Source organism: Pseudopipra pipra, chromosome 6, assembly GCF_036250125.1.
Source record: "Pseudopipra pipra isolate bDixPip1 chromosome 6, bDixPip1.hap1, whole genome shotgun sequence".
Classification (NCBI taxonomy): domain Eukaryota; kingdom Metazoa; phylum Chordata; class Aves; order Passeriformes; family Pipridae; genus Pseudopipra; species Pseudopipra pipra.
In genome coordinates, this window is record NC_087554.1 from 52,605,137 (window position 1) to 52,628,215 (window position 23,079).

Sequence of the window (23,079 nt, forward strand, 5' to 3'; positions counted from 1 at the left end):
CATTTTTTATTTTATATCTGACAAAAAATGAATATTAAACATCAAAGGAAAAAAAAAGAATTTTAGTTTCACCATGGTCTGGCCTTAATACATAGATGTGTTGTGGGTTTTTTGGAGGGAAAAAAAAAGGAATGCCATCAGAAGGTCAAAATAAATTTAATTCCCACAGACTCCAACACTAACACATATTTAATATACGGAATTAGACTTCCAGAAGGATTTCTTCAGGAGGACTACAGATTGTTTAGAAAGACAGTGTCAAACTGAAATCTACCTAATTTCTAAAAAGAAAGTTAAAACTGTGGATAATTTTGATAAACAAACACTGTTTGAAATATAATAGCAATATGCTTCTTGTTAATTGTAGTAATTTGTCTGTAAAAGTTTAGACCACTTCGCATGTAAGTTGGCGTGTTTCTCAGTGACCCTGTAAGTGAAGGAGGTGTGCTTTCGAAATTCCACTTTCATAGACTTACCCAGCAGCACAACTAGGCTAAAAAATCCCTCATGAATGCCTTTTATTCATGCTCTTTTAATCATTTAACAGAATTAAAGCTCTCATTATCTTAATTATTATTCTTTTTATCTTAAATTTGTCACCCCTTATAGCACCTCCAAGTGACACTCATGCTTCATGTGAATAACTTCTGTTCTCCAGCTCTCCTGTTCAACAGCAACAGCTCTACATATTAGCTTTTACTACTCTGTGGTCGTAAAGGCTTTTATTAAAAAAAAAAAAAAGAAATTAAAAATAAATTCCCCAAACCCCAAAACTCCTTCAACATTAACTGAATTATTTTCTTAAGAAACAAAGAATTACCTTAGTCATCTCAGACTATGTGTGCCAGTTAGCTAAATTAACTGCTCATAATGACTATTCTTCTGTAACAATTAAAATCCACATATTTATTTTATTTTCTTCTTCATTAAGGAGGTGTATCGGTATCAAATCCTACACTTAACATTTCAGTGACAATAGGGCTTTCCCACCAATGAAGAATTTCCAAGGCCCCACAGTTCACCATATTAAAAAAAGAAAAGAAAGAAAGAAAAAAAGAAGAATTAAAAGACAGACCAACCTGTAGTCGTCATAAGTGAAAGAATCCTTTAAGGGCAGTTTGCTGGCATTAGGATGGGTCTGCAAAATGTAAGTTGCATAAAAAGGTGAAAAGAGGAAGAAAAGAGAAATCAGAAATCAGTCAGCAGAATTTCATTATTTAGCTGCCTAACAGATCCTAACAAGAGCCAAATGAAGCAGGAGGCGTCCAGCCGCGCTACAGAGGGATCATCATGCTATTATGCTCTCATACATCACTGTCAACTTAATTTGTTGTGCCCAGCAGCCGCCATAAATCTGTTTCTTCATATTTCAAGACTGGAACCCACAGACATTGTACAAAAATAAAAAAAATTTAAGGTGGACTGAGGATGTGAAGGTAAAACAAAATCCAGCCTTTGATGCACAGTGGAGGAAAGAAATCCCACAACAAGCGTACATTAGCTTTCACCAACTTCCACATTTTCCTCTCCTCTGGGATATCAGTAAGGTATTTCACAAATGCAAGAAATATTATACAAGATTTTCAATTCTCCCTTGACACCTATAATGGTGTTATTCAGTAAAAGTTGCACTATACCTCTGAAACAAAAACAGATTAAAATATTTAAATAGCTCTGGTGAAAAACACTGATTAGACAGTATCTACATGAAGCCATCTACGCATACTCCTACCTAAAAGTGGAGCTATGTCATTTGAAAATGCATACTGCAGTTGTCATTAACAAGCAAATATTTAATTTCTAAAGGCTTTAAGAATGTGTGATACCTGTTACTTTTCTGACTAATTAACTTATTAAAAGTCTTGAAGATACAGGTAGCTTTAAGCCCACATTCACACATTTTCTTTAGAACTTTGTTCCAATTCACAAATGGAAAGCCATAATAGCATAAATTTTAACCTTCAGGTTCAATTAGGTCTCCAAGATGAATTGAAGTAAATGATCAAACGGTTATTTCAGAAGATACAAATGATTTTTTGCACAGCTCTATCTTTGCTAGCTCTTAATGCATGAAGCTCTATGTAGTAGCAGTTTTTTACTCTTGATGCATTAGCATCACAAGTACGTGGTAATTTATCATTTCTCACTGTAATGTACTTGCTGGCACTGTGTGCAGGACAGTAGGGGATGAGGTAAAAGTGGCTCAAACCGTAAATCAATTAGAAAACAAAAGCTTGTGCTCAGTGCGCAATTTTAGGCAAATTATATATTACAAAAGACTGCCAATTGGGTGTGAGGTCCCAGGTGGCTGGTCTCCCTCAGCCCCTCCGGTTAACCCTTTGGATGGGCTTTCCCCAGAACACGACTGAAGTTAACAATTCCAGTAGCTCCTGTCCCTCCCCTCATTCTTTTATTTTTTCCTTTTACAGCACTCTGCCTTTTCGTACGATTTTCACTCACATCGATGACACGGTCATTGCATAACAAATCCCTTCGAGTTTAATTGTAGCAACACATTGCACACCGAGTTATTTCTTCTCACAAAAACGTTCAGCACAAGCCCAGGACTGAGACCCAAACCAAGACATTTCAGGAGGCACCTTCGCTGCAGTGCTGCACCCGAGTCCAGAAATGAACGTGGAAACTCAGCCTTCAGCTGGAAATAATTGTTACACACAAATGCCACCGTATAGTATTGATTTATGACAATTTAATTTCAACTTTTATTGTTAGTATTTTAATTAATAAACAGTAGCTTGATAAATTAAGCAGGGAAACCCCACCAACAGTGCGAGCATCAGCCCCTCCGTTTCCCTTTAGACCGCTTTTCCACGCGGTCCGTGGCGATCGGTGCGAGGACTCGGGGTCTCATTCTGCACCTCAAGTTTTCAGAAGACATTTTACACTCAACCCCCCGGATCGCCCTCGGTCCGTTCCCTGCAGACCATGCCCTTATCCCGGCGTTCGGATCCCGCTCCCGCCGCCCCCCGGGCCCTGCCCGCGGACAGCGGCGGCCGCGCGGGCCGGCACTGCCCCCTGCCGGCGGCGCCCCCACAGCGCGGCCGCTCGGCCCGGCCCGGCCGCGGCACCGCCTGCGGGGCGAGGACGCACAGCCCGGCCGCCTCCAGCGCCCCCAGACCCTCGCTCTGCATTACCCACCTCCGGGGTAAGCAAGCGAACCCCCCGTCCGAGCGGGGTCCGGCGGCTTCATCGCAGGAGAAAGACGCTGGGAACGCAAATACCCCCGTCTGCCTGCTCTGCCCTCTTCTGCTCTCCTCCCACCCACCAAGCAGCGGCTATTAGCAGAACGTGTTGTTTTTGCAAGGGCAATAATCGCTATGGTCACAATGCACTAGAAGTGAAATGCACTAGAGACTGCGCTGGGCTCAACAGCCTAAAAGCGACGGCTACAGACATTCCCTATGCCCAGCTCCGGACCGGGAGCACGAGCTAACAGCTTCGACCAAACTTGGAGCAAACAACCACAGGACGCAAGACATATACATGTTGTCATTGTCCTGTCTGTGACAAACGTGTATCAGATCAGTGGACTGCAGTGAGGTCAATTGTTCATTTGACACAGGCAATCCCTCTGTAACATCCAACTTGAACACCCAACCCACAGGCAAAGATTCCGGATGCCATCAAAGATCCCGGATGCCACAAAATGCTCTGTAACCGTCCCCATTTGTAAATCTGCGGAACTGAGGTACTGCCCCTATATGGACACTATCCGTACGTAATTCACATAAAACCAATAGTAAATTACAATAAAGGACAAAATATATGGTCTTAAAAAGACACAAGGCAGAATAAAATCCCAGTGTATGTAATTACCATATTTTACAATATTCTAGTGGCTATTTTAAAGTTAAGGTATGTCAGCATATTTGGTCATGTTAGATTTCTGACTTGGTCTATTTTACTATGTAACTTAAAAACCCTATAGATTACAAGAATCTGAAGACACACAAAAAGGAACAATATTCTGATTAAAAATTTGATTTAGTATGCAGCTTCTCTTTATAGTCCCTTGGTAAAAAAGAAATCTCCCTAACAAACACTTAATAAAACCTGTCAATATATCTAGAAAGAAAAATGACACAAATGCATTAAGTATTAAATACCCTTGAAAAAAGTCACATATTCCATGAATTTTTGATGTACTATCTTGACATTAATGTAAAACCTTGATATTTATAATTGACAGATATTTAATAAAGTATAGAAGATGACTGCTGCATAGCATGCAAATTGCTCAGACTGATCAAAAAAGATACAGACATATTTAAACTAAACAAACACTTAATACGTAAAAAAAATCAGATCTAGCTTTTACAGGTTCACGCAGCTAGGTCTCTACAGATTAGCTTTCAAATGTGACATTATCCACTGCATGAACCCTAATTTTAACTTACCAAGTCTGTATGAAGTAGTTTCAGAAAGTTGGGAGGGGAAGCTTTAAATAAAAAATGGGAACATGAAAATGTGAATATATTCATTTAGATGCAGGTCCTGACATTCTACTGAAAGAGTTATTATAAAGAACAAATACCATCTATTTCGTTACCCTTTCTGTGAAAATATTGTCAGAGCTGGCAATCAGGGTGATGACCACTGCAAAAACAAATAGTGGCATGCTGAATTTCATTTTCCTCCTGATGCTGCTATTCTTAAAAAAAAAAAAAAGGAATAAAAAAAAATGCTTTTTTCCCCTTCAGTGTTCCAAGCCTTCTTTGAGACATTTGGAGGATATCTCAAAATAACCAGAAATATTAAAAAGTAACAGTGATTGCTGCCAGATTGTCTGCAGCCACTGTGGAAAGAGACAGACTGTTATTCTAGTCACCTAAAACATTATCAGACTAGAAGCCAGTTACTCAGTATGGCAATCAGAGAGGGGGGGGAGGGGGCGGGAGAAAAGGAAAAAAAAAATTAAAAGGACACTTCCAGACATTTTTTTTCTCTTTCTGTGAAGCAGCAATATCCAGGGGTTCATGCCTCATGTTTAATGTCTCTCAAGTCAGCAACACCCCCCCCATGCGCCATAGGGGCCTCTGCGCGAATAATTTCCCCATCACATTTTTGGTGGACATCACAAGATAATGATTCTCAAGTCCCACAGATTAGATGCTCGGGGACTTCTCCACTTTTGAGAGGACTCGTTTTCATTTGAATGGCATGAAGGCTGCAGTGGAGAAAGGGGGCGTGCCTTTCTGGCTGAGAAGCCACATAACCTTCACTTCTGTTGTCCAGCCTAAGGGCATTAGACCCCTGTAAAAAAATTGGCCAGACTATCAGAGGCAGTAACCCCCTCCCCTATTCAATCATAAAATGCTAAAGCTCATTTATCAGAGCTCCTAATCTTAATGGGCAATTTCCATTAAAATTAGCTTAATATTTGCTTGTTTACCAAGTGATGCAAAGTACAAGTCCTATTACTGTAACACACAATAAAATGTCTCAGTAGAAGGAAAATTTAAAGTTTACATAGTGTTAAATCTGTGTTCTTATCTACACTACTAGATGCCTTGAAAAGAGCTAATGTATTTTGATGTGATGTCATATTGACCAGTATATTCCTTTGTGCTATTAACCCTTGTACAATCCAAGTAAAAAAAAATTAACTGAATCACTGGATGTGATCAAAGCTAGGTTTTTTTATAAAAGGGCACCACCTTTTAGCTGAGATAAAGTGACCATCGGAGTCACCTACTACTCCACTGTAACACCTAGTTAAAAAAAAAAAAAAAGATAAAAAAAATCCTTGCTTTGTTTGGTTTCCTGAGCTTATAGACACAGAGATGCTTGGATTTCCATGAAGAATATTTCAAGTACTCAAAAGTCCAAGGCAAAGTTGTGGGCAATCACTGCATCAGTATTACTAAATGAAATTTCAGTATTTTCAAAAACCTCTTGTATCCCACTGAAGTGGAGACAGCTCCATTTCTATCTCAGAAAAGTATCATAACAAGTGTTGAGATTATACTGAGGCCATCATTGCACTCCCCTCACAGCCCCCAAAACACTATGGGTGCTTGAAACAGTTAAAGCCCAAACCAGTCTAAGCTTCCACCTTGTTAACTTTCATTCCTTTGAACATAAACCCCAAGGGTTAGTTGCTTTTGACCAAACAATTTTTTCCTCCTCTTCTTTGCGCATTCTCCCCTTTTCAATGTACTCATTAACATGGGGAGATTTCGTTATGAGCCTTGGTGGATGCTACTTGATGGTTTCAGGCCAATGTGTAGGTGTACAAAAACACAAACACACACACACTTTCAGGGCCAGAAGCAGGAAGATCTGTCAGCATTTGCTGGTTACTGTCCCTTTCCCAGCTCTGGAAATCCTTTGAAGCAGCAGCCTTGAAGAGAAACTCCTCTCTGTGGAGCTGCTGAGGCTTTAACTGCCCTAAAGCTAAGTAAAATAAAGAATTCAGAATGGAGGATCCTAGCAATCTACAGGGAAACAAGAATTCACTTTTTCCATTGGACATACGCTGTCTAACCTAATGAGGGAAGTCAGTTCACTGTGCAGGACAGGAGACAAAGCCAAAGATTATTTCACTTGGTAATAACAGTTTATAAGTACAGAGGCATGCTCTGGAATTTTCAAACAGCCCAATTCATGAAACACTAAGAATAACATCCACAAACTTGTGCTGTTATATGACTTTTCTGAGGGAAGGGAGATGATTCTACTTTGCAAAACCTAATAGAATGAAGCTTAAAATAAAAAAGGTACCACAGGATTGAAACTTATTAAATCTAAATAACATTCTTGCTTATTCTTTATGTCAGCAATTTTTATTTACTTTATGCCAATATACACAAGAAAGCACTGTTCCAGACTATTAGGGGATTCATGCAGCGGAAGCAAAGTGGAATGACTCCTTCTGGTGCAATGGAATTTAACTGCACAGTCCCTTTTTTCGTACCTTCTACCTGCAAAAATTGTTCTTAGTTAATGAAACAGCAGTGGCCTAACAGACACTCAAACCATTAACTACTAACTCAAGGGTCTGAAGGACTGACAACCCACTTCACAAACAAAGTGGACGTTACCATTTGGTTGACAGTGTACACAGAAACAATTCTGAACTGACTGCAACTGAGTGCCCTGCCTACAGTCCCATGGCATCTCCTTTATTAAACAGGCAAGACAGCAGTGGAGTTCTCAACATCCACTTCTTGATCACTCCATTTACAGAATACTTCTTTAACATACATAATTCTGAAATACTAGTCTTTCCTAAAATAGAAGACACTCAGAGTATTTAAATTAGTGACCAAGTTTTCTTGTCCTTTCAGAAAACCACTTAGAGCCCCATTAAGGGCTGAAGTGGGAGAAGCCAGGCTGAGACTGGACATGTTTTGCAGCGAGACAGATTCTCCACTTCCTCCCATGCCCATTCACGTAACAAAGACACACTAGGTCCATTATCTCCTGTGGTAAATCTCCTTATGAAATATGAGTTTATTGTTCATTTTGAGCCTTAGATTGATAGGTTCAGTCTGCAGTGCTTCATGCACACAGGTACCGTAAGATATCTACAGTAAATAGCTTCTTCGCAAGGGTCTATGTCTGCATACCACAACATATCATTTACTCTTTAGGCTGTCCCTGAGGTGTAAGGTTTACCTTGAGCATTTTTCATTTCAGGAAATATTTTACCTTGTTAATTTCAGGAGCTGGACTTTGATGATCCTTGTGGGTCCCTTCCAACTCAGAATATTCTATGATTCTGTTTAGTGCAATGCACAGGCACTATGTTCATGCACAAATTCATCCCACAACTCTACTATTAATTGAGTGAATCACAAGCCACAAATAAAATGCTCTGATGGAAAGCCTGAAGCGAACTTCTTTGAAAGGACAGGGACAGTATTTTCTATTCATAACCACTTCACAACCAAAGAGTTTCCTAACAAGCACCAATATTATGCAGTATGGCCAAAGTTTGGTTACCTGTGAATCAACTACTCAAGCCTACAAACAAATCATACCAGGAGCCATTTAGGTGGAAGCTTGGATCATGATCATCCCCGCTGCAAAACTGCTATGGCACATGGGGCATGGTAAGTCCTGGAACCAGATGTACTGGGACTACAGTGGCACACACATCCAAAACTAAAAACTTGTCATTTCCTTTTCAACTCACATTCAAACCGTAGTACAAGAAAATAAACTTTGGTTTACTTAGCAACATATCAATGTCCTACTGTGTGGAGTATTAGCATTGGGTCTGACTGAAGAGGATAATCCACTTTGTAATTTAGTTAAATTACTAATTTTAACAAAGATAAGTACCCTGTATAATTTTTCAGTGCTTAAAGAATACATCCTTTGAGTATTTCACTCTAAGAAACATCAGCTTGTTATCATATTTTAAATTTATGGAACATTTGTAACTGCTGTTATATCAAGAAAAATATTGAATCTGCACAATAAGTACAAACTTTATATGAGAAAGTATACTTGTAAGTGCATGATAATCTCCTGATGTCTGCTGAGGCACTCACTTCCACAACAGACACAGACAACATCTCCGGGGATAAACTCAAATGTCCCGGAAAGTGCAACTCAGTTAAAAAAATAAAAATAAAAGCAACTAACAGAAAATCAAACAAAAAACTGTCCCCACTCTATTGGCTGTAAAAAGAGATGCTTATCTGCATTCTCAAGCAGAAGAATGGTTGAGAACCCCATCTTCAAAAAAAATGCCTTAAAAGCCCATAATACTAACAAGAGAACGTATTATTCCTCCCAAATGTGATTTAAACTGTGCAGAAACAAATTTTGTTTTGCACTGGCATATATGCTTTGAAGTACATCTCTGCTTCTCTGGAGGAAAGCAGGCGTTTAGGCGAGCATAAGAGAATCCAAACCATCCAGAATATAAAATAAATTAAAACCTACTGATTAGGAGTTCTTAACAATGACTGTAAAAAGAAAGATAACATCTATATCCAAAATGAAAGATATGTTTTATCCTGTCTGTCCTCCAACTTAGGAGCATTTTGACTGTAAGAAATAGCAGACTTCAAGTAGGACGTGCCTAGGCCAGCACGGTCCAACTGGCGCCCATCGCCTGAATCTGGACCACAGGATGCCTCCATATGGCCTGCCACCTTTTCCTTGGAGGAGATAGGGAACAGCTGTTTGAGGAGCAAACGCTGCCCGAACAGCCAAACACCTCCTCCTGTGTCCGGCTGGCTCAAAGCCCAGAGCTGTCGCCGTGTTCCTGTGGAAGGCAAGGAAGGAACAGGGGAAGGAGGCAGCAGACCTCCCACCCACGTAAGGACTTGAGCTCTTCATTTGTCTGAGAGGGACAGACGCAACCCAGCAAAGCCTGGAGCTGCTTCTGCGATGGAGTGGGGCAGCCACAGGAATGGTCCAGTGAAGCCCCAGGATCTGCTGTTACTGTCATCATAGCCGGGGGTGGGATATACCAGAAGTGACACGAAAATCAGGAATTTGGCACACGCTTGCAAAGCCTAAACCACCTTACAGTAGATACACTAAGTGGTACAGTACAAGCATACTGTCAATCTTCAGCTTGCTGCCAGCAAAACAGATTAATACAATATTTTGGCCTTCACAGAAGAAAAACACAGAAAAACATAAATATATTCTATTATTAACTGCCTATTGATTTATTATTGATCAAGCAGAACAACTGAGGCACTGAAATTCAGACAAAGCAAATTAAATAGCAACACTATTTTACCTTTGTAGCTGCTCACTCCATGCAATTTTAAATCTCTCCTTAAGGTGACATGTATAGCAGAGAAGTAAACAAAAGGTAAAGATTTTACAGGGTTTACAACTGTGCCATCTTTCTTCTACCCATTTTTCACAGTGTTGCTGACATCACTTCTGAAAAAAGCTATTTGACTGGCATGCCAATGAGTATAAATCAAGTAGGGGGGAAAACTGAGAATCCTAAAGACCTACCTAGTAGAGAAGCAAAACAATTCTGCTTCCAAATATATTTGCTTTTGACTGCATATTGGTTGAACTCTTTAGAAGCATTAAAATATTCTCTATTATATCAACTTAAAAATAATGAGCAACTTCCAAACATTTGAATAAAGTGTTTTAAAAGGCAGGATACTTGTCTGCATTCAACTCAATTATCATTTAGCACATGAAAGTTAAATGGTGGTATCTTCAAGCCAAGTACAGAGAGACACCAGACGTTCTACTTCACGCTGACCTGGAAAATCATATGCTTATGGCAAAAGGATAGATTAAAAACAGCACAGAAAAATAACGTAAGAGCAGCATAAGTCATATTGAAAGCATCATCACAACTTCAAAAACTGGTGTAAAAATTAAGCTAGAGATGTGAATTCTCAGCTAATACAACCAATAATGAAGAGTTTTAAAGATGATGCTATAATATTATTTTGAAATCTAGAATTTGATGTGTTAAACATCCTAACTAAAATGATATTCCAGTCTCCAACAGCTAATGACTGGATTTTAGAATTTCATTCACGCTAAATCAATTAGTCAAATTTTATATGAATAATAAATCAAATTTAGTATCTGATCAAAAGGGATTACAGCCTCCAGGAAATTAAGTTCTCTGTCCAATACGGCACATAAACAGATCAAAACATCTTTGGATGGAGTACTGTAAAGCTTGTATTCACAATGGGACTACAATAACACTTTCACAAACAGTGTCCAGATGTCAATACACGCTAGTCAGAAAACTAGTATGAATGTGTTCTTGTGGAATACTGGATGAAAGAAAACTACAGATAATCTAAAAACTTCAAACCACTTCTACCAAACAGATTCTATATTAAAAAAAAAAAAATTAAAAAAGGGTGTGATTCATGGGGCAGCTTCTGCCTTCTTGAGAAAGAGTAGCTTGACAGAAGGCAAAGAAAGCACTGGCAAGTATTTGCTCATTAACTTTTCAAAGAAGCATAAAACCGAGTCAAAGAAAATAAAACTTACTTGCTAAAATGTTACTTAAATAGGTGACTTTGCTTTCTCCATTTGGTTTAATTCTAAAATTCTTACTGATCTTTCTTCTATTAGTGAGCCCAGTGCAGGACACAGCATTCTGGGTGTGGCCTCACCAGAGGCGAGTAGAGAAGGATCACCTCACTCAACCTGCTGCCAACACTCCTAATGCAGTCCAGGATGCCATTAGCCCTTTTTTGCTGCAAGGACATATTGCTGGCTCACCTTCAACTTGTCCCCAAACATACTAATGGGATTATTTCACTCCAAGTTCAGGACTTTGCACTTCTTGCTGAACTTCATCAACTGGCAGCCAATTTCTCCAGCCTGTCAAAGTCCTACTGGACGACACCTTCCCAAGGACTGAAGTGAGGCTGACAGGCTTGTTGCCTAGGTCCTCCTTCTACCCTGAGGACAGGAGTGGCATTTGCTTTCTTCCAGTCCTCAGGAACTTCTCCTAGTCATCATGATCACTCAAAGATCATCATAGAGTTTGTGCTGGAAAGGACCTTTAAGCGTCACCTCGTCTAATCCCAACCATTATGAGCAGGGACATCTTTAACTAGATCAGGTTGCTCAGAGCCCCATCCAACCTCACCTTGAATGTTTCTACTAATGGGCATCTACAACCTCTCTGAGCAACCTGTGCCAGTGTTTCACCGTCTCTTCCTTAGATGTAGTCTAAATCAACCCTCTCTTAGTTTAAAATTATTACCAGTTGTATTCTTGCAAACAAGCCCTGCTAAAAAGTTTGTCCCCATCTTTCTTATAAGCCCCATTTAAGTACTGAAAGGCTGCACTAGGGTCTCCTTGCAGCCTTCTCCAGGATGAACAGTGCCAGCTCTCAGTATTTCCTCACAGGAGGGGCGCTCCAGCCCCCTGATCATTCTGTAGCTGTCCTCTGGACCTGCTCCAAAAGCTGCATGTCCTTTCTGTGCTGGGGACCCCAGAGCTGGGTGTACAGTACTCCAGTTGGGGTTTCACCAGAGCAGAAGGGTTGAATCACCTCCCTCAACCTGTTGCCCGCTCTGCTTTTGATGCAGTCCAGGGTACAATTGGGTCTTTGAGCTCCAAGCACACGTTGCTTGGTCACGTTGAGCTTCTCACCCACCAGCACCCCCAAGTCCATCTCTGCAGGGCTGCTCTCAATCCCTTTAGCCCACAGCCATATTGACAGCATGGCTTGCCCCGACACAGGTGCATCACCTTGCATTTTGCCCTGTTGAACTTCATGAGGTTCCCATGGGCCGACTTCTCAAGCTTGTCCAGGACCTCTAAATGGCATCCTGACCCTTGGGCATGTGAGTCACCTCAAAATAACCCTCAGCACTTGTCAGTGCATCCCATCAGGGCCCATGGACTGGGTCCTGGTTTGCTTAAATATTCCCTGACCTGATCCTCTTCCACCAAGGGTACATCATCCTTGTTCCAGCCTTTTTTCCTGGTGAACGGTACCTGGGATTCCTGAAGGCTGGTCTTACTAGTAAAGACTGAGGCAAAGGAAGGCATTTGGTACCTCAGCTTTTTCCATGTTCTGTGTCACCAGGTCCCCTGTGCCATCCAGCAACAGGCCTACATCTCCCCTAGTCTTCCTTTTGTCACCTATGTACATATAGAAGCCCTCTTGGTTGCCTTTGACATCCCTTGCCAGATTCAGTCACTGCTGGGCTTTAGCTTTCCTAACCACATCCCTGGATAACTGGACAATGTCTCCATATTGTTTCCAGGTTACCTGTCCCTGCTTTCACCCTCTCCATGCTTCCTTTTAGCGTCCATGCTTCCTTTTTGCCAGGAGCTCCATTTCATCTATACAGGTTTCCTGACATTTTGGCCTGACTTCTTGCTTTTTGGGATGGAATGCTCTTGACCTTAAGGAGGTGATCTATCCATATTAACTACATTTTCTTTCTTGGGTGCTTCTTCCCTCCAAAGCCTTAACCCACAGAACTCTTCAAGCAGATCCATGAAGTGGCCAATACTGCTCTCCTGAAGTCCAGCATTGTGACCTTGCTTTTTGGTCTGCTCCCTCCTCTCAAGATCCTGAAATCTATCACCTCATGGTCACTACAGCCAAGGCTGTCTTCAGCCTTCACATCCCTGACAAATCCTTCCTTGTTTGTAAGTATGAGGTCAATGAATGGAAGTAGCACTTCTCTACTGGCTCCTCTATTGCTTGGACAAGGAACCTGTCATCAATGCTCTTCACACACCTCCTGGATTGTTTATGCCCTGTTGTGTTGTTCCTTTAACAAATACCAGGGTGGTTGAAGTGCCTTGCAAACATGAGGCTATTTTTAGCTGTGTATAGAAGGCCTCATCCCCTCCTTCCTTCCTCCTGATCAGGCAGCTTATAGCAGATGTCCACTACGATGTCACCCATATTGGTTTGAGTTTGGATGTTTGTTTGTTTTCTTTATGGACAGATAGTTTGCTGGTGCTCTTCAGAAAAAGCTGCAGTCCCTCAGTGGACCAAAGACTACAGGCTGAAAACACTCTCGAAATCAATCCCAGACTGCCATCCTGGACAGTCCTGCAAAACTGATCTTTTTTCCAGTACATGAGAGGCAGCTACATGCAGATACCACTTACACATAGAGTGCCACTGAATGCATATACTGGCTGCCAGGGCAAAAGCTATGGCTACCTAATGGGCTCTGCTGGTTTCAGACTTATCACTTCAAAGATTTTAAAAGTCAACTAAAATTATCATAAAATTGCCTTTTATTTAGGCAGGTAATAACAGCCTTTATTAGAGCTGGGGAAAAGATACAATGCTGCTTCAGACCTATTGTGTTCAAACTATAAATAGTTTGGGCCCTTCCACCTTTTCTAAGTGCACTCTTTGTCTTCATGTCTTGTTTTAACTTACAAAAGCCCCTCTGAATCAGGGGCACACAGATACACTGGAAAAATCAAACATGAAGACCACTGTATAGTCTTTCAAAAGAGGTTCAAACCTGATTGTGTTTTCTTTAGGAATATAATTTCACTGTGAATGTCTGTAAACTATATGGCTCCCTCTTGTGCCTATTATACCACATTTCAGTGTACAAAAATTTTAACATTAAGACATAAATATCTGGGCTTTGTTCACCCTTCAGCAGGCATGCAATGCCCATAAATGTTAATGGAAGTCACATACATACCTTCCTTTCTCTTCCCCTGAGAAGAGAAAACCCTGCAGCTTACAGAATTTCTCTTTGGAACAAACTACAAAAACATCTTGCAAACTACAGGTCTGCAGCAATGAAAGCAGTCTTTTGACCATTCCCTGTATTTTCATAGCAACGCAGAGGCCAAATGCACCTTTAAAGTACATCTGTAAGAACTTTTAACTATTTTTTAGTTATCGAATTACATATGTTTAGAGAGGTGTCAGGGTGGTTTATAGAGCCTGGCTAACATGCTCAAGGGTTTATTTTTGTCCGCTTAACATCCCACCTGTTTCTGCTTATCAAAGCAGACAACAGTTTAGCTTGCAACAGCTGTGAAATTCATAAATCTGCCCATTCTTCATGTGCACCCAGACTAAGCACTTGGAGAAAGAGTTAGAACTGCAGCAGTCACCCTTATGGAGAAGTTAAGGAAACAAAACAGCACTTCTCAAAGTTTAAAACTGCACACCTATCAGAAGCCAAATTATTTTAATAACAGTCTATCAATCCTATTTGAAAAGAAAATGAAGCATTTGAAAAAATGATTTGTTAACTCTTTTATTCCCCAAGCCATCAGAAATATTTTTTAGACTAAAAATGCTGCAATTAAAATATTTTGCCTGCACAAAATAGTCCCTTTTTGAGTATCTTTAAATATCAACAAAACAACTTTTATTTTAAGATGCTGCTAGTATTACTTTCTGCATTAGAACAACTATCAATAAAGTAAGTATAGTTTTAAGATTTTTGTATTACAAAAAATGTATTTATACACTTAAAAAAAAATTAGTCTGCATATTGAAAGCAGTATCAAAATCCTGGTCACACAGGACAGCTTTCATTAAAAGACTTACACTAAAGCAGTAGTAGTACTGAATGAAATGATGCTAAACAACCAAATCTAACATTCACTTACATAAAGCTTACAGAGTACACTGCTTTTAATAGATAAGTTGGTTTGCTTTGCTTTTTTCATTTATATGACAAATTTTTCTCTTGCTACTTCTTCCCTTTTCCATATGCTCATGAATTACACTTAGCACCAGTATTTTGTGGGTCAACTTTGTTCACGAAATGATATGAGTGCATGCAAGCTGATACTAAAATTAATTTTAGCTTTTCTGAATAATGAAAAATGGCACTTTGTTTTTAGGGAAGAAAGAGGCTTTTATTTTTTCTCTATTAACTTTTTTTTCCACCATTTCATAAATTACAAGCTCTTATTTTTGATAGCAGAAACAGAGATCAAAAATTTTTAAAACTTAAGGAAAAATTTTCACCAAAATCATTAATAATAGGTACCCAGTACATACACTTGGCACTCCTGAAGCCAGCTGAATTTATATAACTTTCTAATGGGATATTTACTGAATACTAGTAAAGAAACATTCAGCTGAAATGTGGTTACTTGGCAGTGCTGAAGCAAGGCACCAAACAACCAGAACACACTTAAAATTTACCTAATATTTATTACATCTCCTTCTCAAAAGAAAAGTAAATAAAGCAAATGATTCCTACTTGATCTACCTTCACGCTCACATTCAATGTGAAGCAACATCTATATTATACAAGAACACAAAATGTATAATTTTTCAGGAGAATAAGAAAAAAAATCTGATCTAGTTTTCTGACCACATCTGACCAGAATCTGCATTTTAACAGTTCATACAAAAGGCAAGAGTATACTAAATACTTTCGTGAGTATACTAATGTAAAGCTCAAAGAGAAGACAGCCATTTATTTGAACATTATTTCCACAAAAGCTTCCCACTGCTGCAGATCAAACCGAACTAAACCAGTCTCAACAATATCAGTCTGAGAAGTCTTCCTCATGAGCCCCCATATCAACTTCTATAGAATTGCAAATTTAAACCAGAAAATATAACAGTGCACAGTATTAAAGGCTTGTTACCATGTACAGCACATCCCCATCACTGGAGTTCTAAAGACATTCTGCCCCTGAACTCATCTAATGTACATTATTCTCTTTGTTCAAACTGTCCCTTTTCTTAACAGTCAACAGTAGACTTTGATGTGGAATATAAATTATTTTTTAGTGAGATGTTACTTTGACCACATTAGCTTAAATGCTATACAAACAATCCTTCATTAACTTTAGGGGACAATAAGAGAAATAGCATGCATTTGCTATCCTTTTAACAGATTATGTGCCCCAGGAAACTTTCAAACAAAAATGTTTTGTCAAACATTTAAGATGCTTTTCACATAATAGATATTTCATGCTTCAACTGATGTCACATTACTGCATTTTATTTACTTTCTTCAGCTGTGTTTGCATCACTTTGATATCAGTCTTTATATATTCATCAGTCACTGAGAAGAGGTTCTGAAATACTGTACACAAAGCAGTCAAAATCAAGGATTTTATTCCAGATCTTTTTTATCTGTAAAACTGTATTTCATTTTTTTTAATTAATGTTGTGGTCACATAACCTCTCACACACAGGACTAGTCAATGAAAATAATGGAACTAGTCATAGTGATAGTTCAGCTACCTGATTAAATACTGCAAGAGCAAGAATAGCAGTTGGAAGAATTGGATAATGTTCCACAATATTCTGCTAATAACAGAAGACCTTTTTATGGGTAAAAAGATGTTCTAAAGACACAACATTTAGAAGCTCTTTTTGCTCAAGAAGTACACTTTGAGAGACAAAGTGAAAGGCTGGAAGGTGAAGTGTGGACTGGCAGCCTAGGATAGCACATGGCAGGAAAAGAGAGTGGCTGAACTATTGTTTCCTGAACTGTGATACCTGGAAGAAAGAATTTTGTTCCCTTCTGACATCAAAGACACTGTTTATACCCTACTCCTTGTGCATCTGACTTGGCTTTCACCTGTTTTTTTTCAACTACTTGAGTTTTCAAAATGTATCCCTCCGTTCCTTACATTCAGCAAACTGACACTGTGTTTGAAACTCAGTTCTTGAAACACCAAACAGCTACATAAAATAGTTTAACCTTTGTTGAATTAAAACAGTTAATAGAAAAGCTTTGGAGCTCTGGTAACACTGAAGGAGAATAGAATTGCCTATGTCTTCTCATCTCTCCTATGGCCAAAGAAAATATCTCTAGATTACACTGTTGGGAAAATTCAGCACACAGAGTCATATGCTTTTTACACAGATTGTGCTACAAAAAGCTTGGGATGTTTGGACATTGAGCACTCCCTTGAGAACAACATTTTACCATTCACTTACAACATCAATTATGTCTAGATATCAGTCAGAGTAACACAGTTCTATCTTAGAGACTCAATTTAAATCATTACTTCAGAACACAAGGAAAAGTTCACCCATCCCAAGCCTCTCCATACTCAAGTTGTTACCAGATGGGTTTATCTTTGTGTTTGAAAGCAATCAAAATAATTATGCTAAATAGAACAGAAAAAAACAGTTAATCCACGGTCACTGGAAATACAACATATGCAATGGTTTTATTCTGTCAATTAATAATTATCATTTTACTTTGTTAAGTGCAAACTATATTTTTTCAAAGAATCACAGAGGCATAGGTTGTAGATCTCTGCAGGTTACGTAGCAAAACTTCCCATAGGCAAACTTCTGGAAACCAGCAAACAGTAGCAAGATGAAAGCAATGACTGGATCATCCCTTATCTCCTTTTCCCCAGAACAAACAAATCCAGCTCCCTCAGTCTCCCATATGGATAAAGGGCTGAAGCAAGTAACATCTTAACAGTCCTCCTCTGATCTCATTCCAGTTTGTCAACATCTCTTTTGTGCTGGTGGGACCAAAATTGTACAGTATTTTAGGTGAAGCCTCACCCAGTTTCAAACAAAGAGCTGTAATCACTTCTCTCAACCAACTAAATACATTCTTATATACTCATTAACCTACTGAACTGCAAAATTTTAACAGCAGTTCAAAAAAACAGCAGAAAATTGCTTTAATGATTCAGACTTTTAAGAGCAACACTCTTGTGCTGTTATTTAGTATCACTGTTTTCACACCTTCCTCAAGGACCATGAGAACAATATGTATGTATTACATTTAAGATGCTTACCTGAATAACTTTGTAGAAATAGGCATACTGCCGAGCTGTATTTTTATATTGGCTAAAAACATCATGTATGGCCTGAGTTGATTGAAGATACTGTACTTCATCCTCTTCAAAGTAGAGAGGAGTATCATATTCACTGGGGAGTGTCTGGATGTAGGGCAGCCAGAAAGAGTTGGGGTTGGCTCTCTCACAAAGGAGATGGAATGCCAACGTTATATTGCCCATGGCTTGAAGAATTCGATCTTGAGAATACAGAGATCCTGAATTAACCAAAAAAGGTGAGGCACTAAATTAACTGTCCATGGAAAATATAACCTTAGATTTACCTTAAATTAACATGATGAAATAACATGTAAGAATTTAACAAAAAAAAAAAAGCTTTTCAGGTTTCTAAAATTTTTAGCTGCCTACACTGTATTGTGCTGCCAGTTTTTTAATACAGCAAATGCCTTGTGCACACACATGATGGAAGACATAAAGAAACTAGAACAATACTCTCAGTACCTCAGAACATTTTATCTCCAACAGTTATACAAGCTACATTGTATGTGTTCAAAATAACACACACTTGTGGAAGATATTTAGTGCACTCAGCCAAAAACAAACTGGGAAATTTAAATTCCACTGACACTTCAAGCTTCTAGGTATTCCAAACCTGATGGCTGGCATGACAAGTAAGTCCTGTAATAAAGAAGATCAGCTAAAAAAAGAAAGTCTCCTGTTGAATGATCCTATAGATATTAATTTCTTGCTTAAGAACTTCCTGAAGCTCTTACCTAAGACTGAATTTTTAGCTGACTCAACTGTCATCAACAGTTTTCTAGGAACCCACAGAAACAACTCTTCAGCCTACAGAAAGGAAAAATACAGAGGGTCAGTTAGCATTTATATGATATGCCAAGTCTCTCAAATGTACATTGACTTTAAATTACAAGTTGTATTCTCTTTTTTTTTTTAATAAAAATATTCTGAATCAAAAATCTTCTTCTCTTCCACCTCGAATTAAACAAACAAGGTATGTTTCATATTGTGCTAACCAAATGTTCTAATCTGCATTACACAAACCTTTGAAGACAGACACGTAAGATTACAAAATAAAGTGCTTCAGTTTGGAACTGCAAACATGTAGGTTGCCCACATTACTTTAAAGTTATCAGACACATTATATTGCTAATAATTATGTGGTCGAATGCTTTTTCACATTCGAGTTTTTTCACATTGGCCGTTCTTATTCTAGAAGAACTGCTCAGGATTTCTAGGAGCTTATTAACTGTGAGCTATTAAAGCCCTAAAATGAATATACTATGCTCATTTTCTAATATTCTTACTATAACAGCTGATTGGTCTTCAAAGCTGTAACATCTGCAAAATGGGAATGGAAAGACAATCTTAAATGCTTACTTTGTAACAGTTGGGTAACTGCATGTGTCTATATTCCTTACCTGATAAAAGATATTCCTTACAATTATTGTAATTTTGGGTTTTTTTTTCATTTTCACTAGAAAATAGGTATTGCAAATACCTTCTTCTGAGGCAAAAAGACCACTTCTTTAAAAGAAGGGACATGAAAGAAGAGACTAAATAGTTAGAAAACATGGAAGAAAGGGATGCATAAGCAGGGTAGAGTACTCTGGTGATTAGGTAAGGAGTATAGACAATACAGAGGAAGAAAAAAAGGAAGACTAATTGAAAATTCACAATACTATCAGTAGTCATAAAAAATAATACTCAATTTTATAAATAATTTAGTTTCTCAAGAAAGCAGAGCTGAGAACATTTCAGAACAGCAGTTTCACAAGCAGCAAAAACGGGGAAGGGAAGGTGGTGAACATTTCAGAGCTCTGCAGATATATTCCAAACACGATTTTCTAATCTAAGTCAAATGTTCACATGCTCACCTTTATCTCTCTTGTTGCTTTCAAACCAAATCCCTCCTCTTCAAAGTTAGCTATTTCAAAACCCTCTGTGGATGCTCCATTTTCAGTTGCCCACTTTATCAATTCAGGGAAGTAGTCATCTCTTTTTCCATCAAAGACAATAGACAAACCTATATACACAATTTATTAAAAAACAAATGCAGAAATAAGAGGATCTAGAAAGATAAAGAACTTCAATATAAAAGCCCATGGAAAAAGTTATCTGCTATCCCACAGCAGTGCTACTTTGAAGTAGCTGAGTCAGAACTGGTCTTTGTTAAGTGTTACTCAATACTATACAAATGTCACACCCAATTTTCATCAACTTCAATATTGTGCCAAACTGGCTTACCATTCATCTTAAAAACACAACCACCTAAACTGAGCTGTGATGAAATATGAAGCTCTCCTCCCCTTTCCCTTTTAAATAAGAAGAGCGAAAATATTTCCAAGCTTAATATTGATGATAAATGCAATCACCACCACGTGTTGATACAGACACAAGGAGGAATTTGAGAGGCAAGATGCAATTTCATTAATTCAGCACTGTGAATGGTGATAAGCAGATCTCAAGGCAGTTAGCCTTTTCCTGTAGCATATGGATGTACTAAAATATCTAGAGACTGATCATCCTCCTGACATCACGGAGCTTGCTTGTGCAAATTTTTACACTTTGCTTCTCCAACAGGCATTTCCACCAGCGAAATTACAAGCTTCATTCATTTCCTCAGCTTTCCCCTTTACTGTCATCTGATTTGAACCTCTCCATAACAGTTCCTGGCTATACTCAGCCAGCTCCTTTTGTACCTCTGTGTGTTCTCTTCAACCCAAAATCTAGTGGCAGATCACTTTAAAAGTGTCCAAAGGCCCCGGAATGCTCCAGCTATTTTATGAGTGACAAAATGTCATCAACAAGATGCTTACATCCGAAGACACTTTGGTTAAACAGAGGTGATAAAATATGGTTTTAGATTAAAAGGATTTTAAGAAAGGAGCATTAGTGTATTTAAAATATCCCCTGCCTCCAAATTTTGCATTTCAAGCCCCAGAACCAATTAAATCTGCAGTTAACTTAGAAGTGCAAGTATCATCTAAAACTATAGTCTTTGATGATGCAGTATAAAAATTCAACATTAATAAAGTATTTTTTGGAATGTAATGACCTCACAAATCTAGAAGACTAGTTGCATAGTTTCTACAGAACTTGGCAGGTGTTTATACTGTCCAAGACTTTCCTTTTGATTTCCAACTTTTACTACTGTATAAGGCTACTGGAAGCTTTTAACACCCAGCTTGTATTTGGGGCCATTCTGTAAGCATCTTTGAAATTCTACCTCTGTTCCTCATATACAATGTGGTCCAAATTAAAGAGAGGATCAGGTCCTTTAAATTTAAGCACTATTGAAGAACAAGTTGTTTCTATATTGAACAAAATATAGCTATCCTATATAGAAGAAAATCTATACTGAAAAATTATTTAATATTTTCCTAATGAGTCAAGGAAAATTTTAAAAATTAAAAATACTCAGTTTTCAAATTGTTTTCTATACTGAAAATGATTTTAGTTCATGTTCTGCAACCCAATATTCTAGTCAAGAAAAGCACAAAGTATGACACTTTTGGCAAAATACACTAATTTGTACATCTCAGAGTTCCCAATAGGAATTGATACTTCCTCTGATAATTGTCTAAAGCCTTTATTGAATGCGAAAACTGCACAGTATTACTGTGTTCCACTAAAAAATAGTTCTGAAAGACACCATATTTTCACACTCACTATGTACATAAAAATGTTACATTAAAAGAAAATTGTATGTCAACATTGTTGTGCTTAGTAGGTTTTGCATCTTTCAGGGAAAAAAATACGCTCTATTAACATAATACTATCAACTAATTCTACCATCTCTGCCAGCAGCCATTTTCCCCATGGATGGTTTGATCTTTCTGGTGCAGAAGAAAGATACAGTGAGCAGGCCAACCCCAATGCTAACTCTGCTCTTATAAACCCAAACTATGATTTACTATAACACATGTATTACATCAAAGAAACTTGGACATGTACCATAAGTTTATAGAAGTCATGGCACAGTAAAAAAAACGGATCAAGTTCATCTCTACACCACTACAGGATGCAGTCACTCAAACAGTACCATTTATTCTTCCATATGCCCTCTGCCAATAACTGATGTTCAGAGGTTTGTAAGTCCTTTCATGAAGTAAGATTTTTATGCATCAGTCAAATATATTAAAACAGTGTGAAAGGGAAATTTCAAGCCTCTTAAGTACTTGCTTTATCAAGTAATGCCATGAACCAGTCGAGCTCCATTTATATGCAACTTGGCTTTTTTGCTGTTACTGTACAAACACCAGAAAAGAAAGAATTGTTTCAGGACTTTTCAGGTATGTCCAACCCAAATCTATTCATCGCAAGGTTAAAAAGACATTTCTCAGCCATGAAAACACATCAGTCATAAAAGAGGTTAATTTTACTAAAATTGCATGAAAAGCCTTTTCTAAAGCATGCCTCCAAATACAGACAAAAATAATACGAAAAAAGTATCATCAACACCGAGCTGTAGCAGGTCATACTGGAAGAAAACTGTACTAGTCTGAAAAATACGTATACCTTAAATTTAGGAAAGCTGGCAATAAAACTCCATGTTAGCTGTGGTATAAAAAGCATTTCTTTATTTTAATTATGTGCTTGAATTATAGCAGATAGATTTATTAGCTGATGTATTTATTTTGTGCATTTACATATTTTTGTCATCACTTAATGTCACAATGTTGTATTGCTGTTTCAACATTCAGTAAAGTGTTGATGTAAGAATAAAATAGTTACAAAATTAAGTTCAGAATGCCCAGATTTATAGAGGCAGAGCAGCAGACTAGGCAATCAGGAATCAAAAAGGCCTATTATTCTCTGAGGACTTTTACTTCTAGTCCTTCAGATTGTCTTCTTATCACAATCTCAAGCTCCTTTTTC

The 23,079-nt window shown here is 38.3% G+C and overlaps 1 protein-coding gene across 4 annotated transcripts in view; it reads right to left on the bottom strand.

The window, feature by feature from the left end:
* SETD3 (SET domain containing 3, actin N3(tau)-histidine methyltransferase) overlaps positions 1–23,079 on the bottom strand; it is a 65,462-nt gene that overhangs the window by 13,637 nt on the left and 28,746 nt on the right. For all 4 annotated transcript variants that reach the window (XR_010431495.1, XM_064659115.1, XM_064659117.1 and 1 more), the window contains 4 exons: positions 20,076–20,224; positions 18,954–19,026; positions 18,181–18,437; positions 1,080–1,138 (listed from right to left, as the gene is read on the bottom strand). Coding sequence is in view for 3 of the 4 variants with exons in the window: in XM_064659115.1 (XP_064515185.1) it covers positions 1,080–1,138; positions 18,181–18,437; positions 18,954–19,026; positions 20,076–20,224 (538 nt within the window). In the remaining variant the exon portion in view is untranslated. The remainder of the gene's footprint in view (positions 1–1,079; positions 1,139–18,180; positions 18,438–18,953; positions 19,027–20,075; positions 20,225–23,079) is intronic.